Source organism: Octopus sinensis, linkage group LG6 (assembly GCF_006345805.1).
Source record: "Octopus sinensis linkage group LG6, ASM634580v1, whole genome shotgun sequence".
Classification (NCBI taxonomy): Eukaryota; Metazoa; Mollusca; class Cephalopoda; order Octopoda; family Octopodidae; genus Octopus; species Octopus sinensis.
The window spans coordinates 12,677,398-12,682,267 of record NC_043002.1 but is presented as its reverse complement, the minus strand read 5'-3'; the positions used below and the strand labels follow the sequence as shown (position 1 = coordinate 12,682,267).

General features: G+C 35.2%; 1 protein-coding gene across 1 annotated transcript in view; it reads left to right on the top strand.

The window, feature by feature from the left end:
• The first annotated feature begins 2,984 nt into the window (after positions 1–2,984).
• Positions 2,985–4,870, top strand: part of LOC115213546 — a 10,080-nt gene continuing 8,194 nt past the window's right edge. The window contains exon 1 of the mRNA XM_029782580.2: positions 2,985–3,376. Coding sequence (XP_029638440.1) covers positions 3,100–3,376 — 277 coding nt within the window. The 5' untranslated portion in view covers positions 2,985–3,099. The remainder of the gene's footprint in view (positions 3,377–4,870) is intronic.

Sequence of the window (4,870 nt, the reverse complement as noted above, 5' to 3'; positions counted from 1 at the left end):
GTTCCAATGATCTAACGTATTTTCGAGGGGTTGTCCCTCGGTATGTTTTTGTATTATATTGTGCATCTCCTCGTCGATGCTTTTAAATTTTTCCTCATTTGAGGAGGCCCTTAGTCTTAGAAGCTCTATTTCTGATCTTAAATTGAACAGAGCTGACTTTTCCCTAATAGTTCTCTGTCCGTCAGGCTCGTTAGGAATTAATTTTATCTGGAATTTGCGTGGGAGGATAATTGGTGTTGAGTTCATCCATCCCTCGTATATATCTGCTTTGTTGGAATTTGTTATCATGTTCCAGAAGGCGAGTTTTCTATTGTGCAGGTTTGTATTCCAAATGTTTCTTATTTTTCTTTTTGCTGGGTTAATTTGGGTGCGTATGATGTCCTGCTGTGTTTCATTTGGTGTGTGTTTTTTATTTTCGGATTTGTTGATGAAAATTGAATTTAGTGTTGTGTATAACAGTTGCAAATCCTTACTAACCTGGTCAGTGTAGCGAGTTGTATCTTCACTGCTTTTACTTTCCCGGGCGAGTAGGTTTGATTGCTCGATTTTGTTGTTCAGTGTAATGAGCTGTGTATTAATATTTTTCAGTTCTTTGAGTATTTCCTTATTTGTAGTTTTATCCGAGGTGTTGGTCTTCTGTGGCATTTTCGGTCTCACGTGTTTAATATATAGATAAGAAAGATGGTTTGTGAAAGCACGTGGTTGAATATATAGAAAATAGTAAAAAGTGAAAAAACTACAGAAGGCTTAAAGGTTAAAAAATATATATTTGAGTCAATATGTCTGAAGAATATTAAAAAATTTTTTCGTACAATGACATAATTTAGAAGAAAGACCGGTTTCGCGTTTAGCTTTTCAAATTTCTTACGACGTTATGTTTATGTTGAACAGAGTTATCGTTATGTTTATGTTTAAAAGAGTTCTAAATAAGGGGAGGTAATGAGTGATTTCTTCCGGTGTAAGGGAGATAATCGCTTTAAAATTTTTTCGTTTCCCTTGGTGTGAATTTCTCTGTATCAGTATGTTGGGATGGTTAAGTCTGGGCTTGTACTTTTCAATGAAGAATGTTTCCTTGTTTAGTCTAATTTGTGTTGATGATCCGATAGCACATTGGTAAAATGGAAAGATTAAAAATTGTGGTAGTAGTTGCTTTGCGCATTTCTCAATGTGCTCACTAAAAGGTATCATTCTGTATTCTGGGAATGCAATCTGTTGTCGATGCAGTGTGCATCTACGTTTGAGTGATAGTCCCGTGGATCCCACGTAGTCTTGGTGGCAGTCCGAGCATTTTATGACATAAATAATGTTTTCAGAGGAACAAGTAATGTTAGATTTGATCTTGAATTTCTGTCCCTCTTTAAAGAGGAATTCTGATCCTTCTAGCAGGTTTGGACATGTTGCACGGTTCGATCTACCACATTTTTTTACTTTTGCATCCGTAATTTCAGAAAACAATTTTGCCTTTGTGAGAATCTTTTAAGTGATTTAGGTTGTTCGTAAGAAATTTGAATAGCTAAACGCGAAACCGGTCTTTCTTCTAAATTATGTCATTGTAGGAATAAAATTTTTAATATTCTTCAGACATATTGACTCAAATATATACTTTTTAACCTTTTAGCCTTCTGTAGTTTTTTCACTTTTTACAATTTTCTATATATTCAACCACGTGCTTTCACAAACCAACTTTCTTATACATATATATATAAATATATGTGGAGGCGCAATGGCCTAGTGGTTAGGGCAGTGGACACACTGTCGCAGGCTCGCGGTTTCGATTCCCAGACCGGGCGTTGTGTGTGTTTATTGAGCGAAAACACCTAAAAAGCTCCACGAGGCTCCGGTAGGGGTGGTGATCCTTGCTGTACTCTTTCACCACTCATTCTCCCACTCTTTCATCTGTTGGCCTGCTCGCTTAGCCAGCGGGCTGCCGTTAGGTTTTGCGTTCGAAATCCACCGAGGTCAACTTTGCCGTTCATCCTTTAGGGGTCGATTAAATAAGTACCTGTTACGCATTGGGGTTGATGGAATAAACCTAATCCCTTGCCGAAAAATTTGAATCCATGTTCTTGACGTAGAAAAGATTTATTAAAGTTGAAAAAGCGTGACACACTGACATTCACATTTATTACATTAGATATGTATAATTTCCGGGAAACTGTATTTCAATTAAAGTCTATTTTATACGTGCGTGTGTATATATATATATATATATATATATATATATATATATGTGTGTGTGTGTGTGTGTGTGTGCGTGAGTGTGTATGTATATATATATATATATATACACATATATATATATGTGTGTGTGTGTGTGTGTGTGTGTGTGCATGTGTGTATATACATATCTATATATATGTATATATATATTTACATAGATTTATTTGTTTATATACATATATATATATACATATATATTAATATTTACATGCATATATAAGCATATATGTATATAAATACAGGCAACTATTTTATCTATGTTATAGATATATTAATATATATATATGTATTTATATACATTTATATTTGTATAATTATATATATATATATATATGTATGAACACATACACACACACACACACATATATATATATATATATATATATATATATATATATATATATATATATATATATATATATATACATATGCATGTATGTATGTAGTGTCAATTGTAAGAGAATAATAGCTACCAAAAGACGCTAAGGCCATCTCCTTCATCACCATTGACATAACTGATGACTAATCTGAAGGTGGAAGGAAGCGGAGGAGGAGGGGGAGAAGGAAAATAACAACAACGTCAACAACTACAACAATGACAACGCACATAAATTAGTTGCCTAATACAGTCGTTGGGCGGATGCTTGTTAGCTTGAAGAAGTAAGACCAAATATTAGATCAATTTTAAAAAAAGAACCTGAATTACTACCTAATTCTAATTCAAAACCTCACCCTAACCCTATTTAAGGCCTATATAAGAAGCTAACTCGAAGGGATCTGAGTCACATTTACAGAAGGTTACTATTCTGTTGTGATAGCGTTTTTGCAAGCCATTCGTCTTAACTCTCGTTTGATTTTATAATTGATAAAATTACAACAATGGAGTTCCGTTTTGTGGCCGCCATTCTCTTGATCGCAGTGTCAACAGTCTACAGTCAAAGTATCATGACTCTGTGTCAGCAGACACAAGTTAGAGCCGGATCACATTTTGTCCGATCCCCAAGTAACTGCAGTGAATTCTACTTATGTAATGCTATGTTTCCCCGACCGATGGCATGTGGTAAACAAACTGTGTTTTCTCAATCTCAACAAGTCTGTGTGTGGCGGAACAGCCAATATGATGACTGCGACCGACCAGTTTATGGAGGAAGATTCGGTAAGTTTCTTTATCTATATATATATCATTATTGCTATTATTATTATTACTCAGTAATTTTATTTTTGTAGCGTGCTTTCACTTCACTACCGAGCGCAGCTCTGTGTGCCTTGGGTATGTGATGTGATTTGTGGCGCTCTGATGGTTACTGTATTGAAAGTGTTCTGCGTAGGATGTGTGCAGTGCCTAGTAGTGAAATTTCTGTATATATATGTGTTTGTAAGTCCTGGTGTTTTTGCTATATTTTTTATCATGCCTAATGCACCTGTTATGATAGGTATTGTTTCTGTTTTTAGTTTCCACATTCTGGTTACCTCTATTTCCAGGTCATTGTATTTTGAAAGTTTCTCCATTTCTTTTAGAGATACGTTGTCATCTGCTGGTATTGACACAACAATTAGAAAGCATTTCTTTCTTCATGATCTCTGACAACTATATATGGTCTGTTGGCCTTAATTTCTCTATCTGTGTGTATTGGCATATCCCAAAGTATGGTTGCTTTCTCGTTTTCTGTGACCTTTTCTGGTGTGTGCCTATACCATCTTTTTTCTGTTGTTATTACATAATTTTGGCATAGCTTCCAGTGTATGTAGGTCCCAACTCTGTCGTGTCTGTGAATATATTACTTCTTAGCCAGGACTGGGCAGCCAGAGATAAAATGATTTATTGTTTCTTGTCCATCTCCACACATTCTGCAGTTACTTGTAATATTTCTTTTCATTACATGTTTTTTGTAATTTCTGGTGGGGAGGCTTTGGTCTTGTGTTGCAATTAAAAATCCTTCTGTCTCTGCTTTGAGTCCTGAGCTTCTCAACCATTGCTGGGACTTTTCTTTGTCTATTTCTTTTGCATTTAGTTTAGTCCAGTATTTGCCACGAAGGGGCTTTTTTTGCCATCGTTTTAGCATGGTTCGTTGCTGTTCTATTTTTAGTTTGGATTTCAATTGTTTTATAGCTTTTGTTGTTTCTTCATTTTCTTCTTTTTCATATTTGTTAGGTGGTATGATTTCTTGTTTGTATTTGTCAGCTTCCCTAAATACTGAGAACTGTTTTTTGTTTTGCTCGTGTTTTGCCACTATTTGTATCAGTTTTCCTTCCTTCTGAAGTAGATATTATTGCAGTCCTATGGTCGTTATTTTATAGTAGTTTTCCAGCTGTATAAGGCCTCTACCACCTTCTACACGTTGTATATATAGCCTTTGTATGTTAGATTTTGGGTGATGCATCCTAGATCCTGTCAGCACGCCGGGCAAAATGCGAAGTGGAATTTCATCTATTCTGAGTTCAAAATCCGCCGAGGTCGACTATGCCTTTCATCCTTTCGGGGTCGAAAAAGTAAGTACCAGTTGTGTACTGAGGTCAGTCTAATCGACTGGACCCTCCCCCAAAATTCCAGGCTTTGTGCTTAGAGTAGAAAGGGTTATCATTATTATTATTATTATTATTATTATTGTTATTATTATTGTTATTATTATTATTATTATTATTATTATTA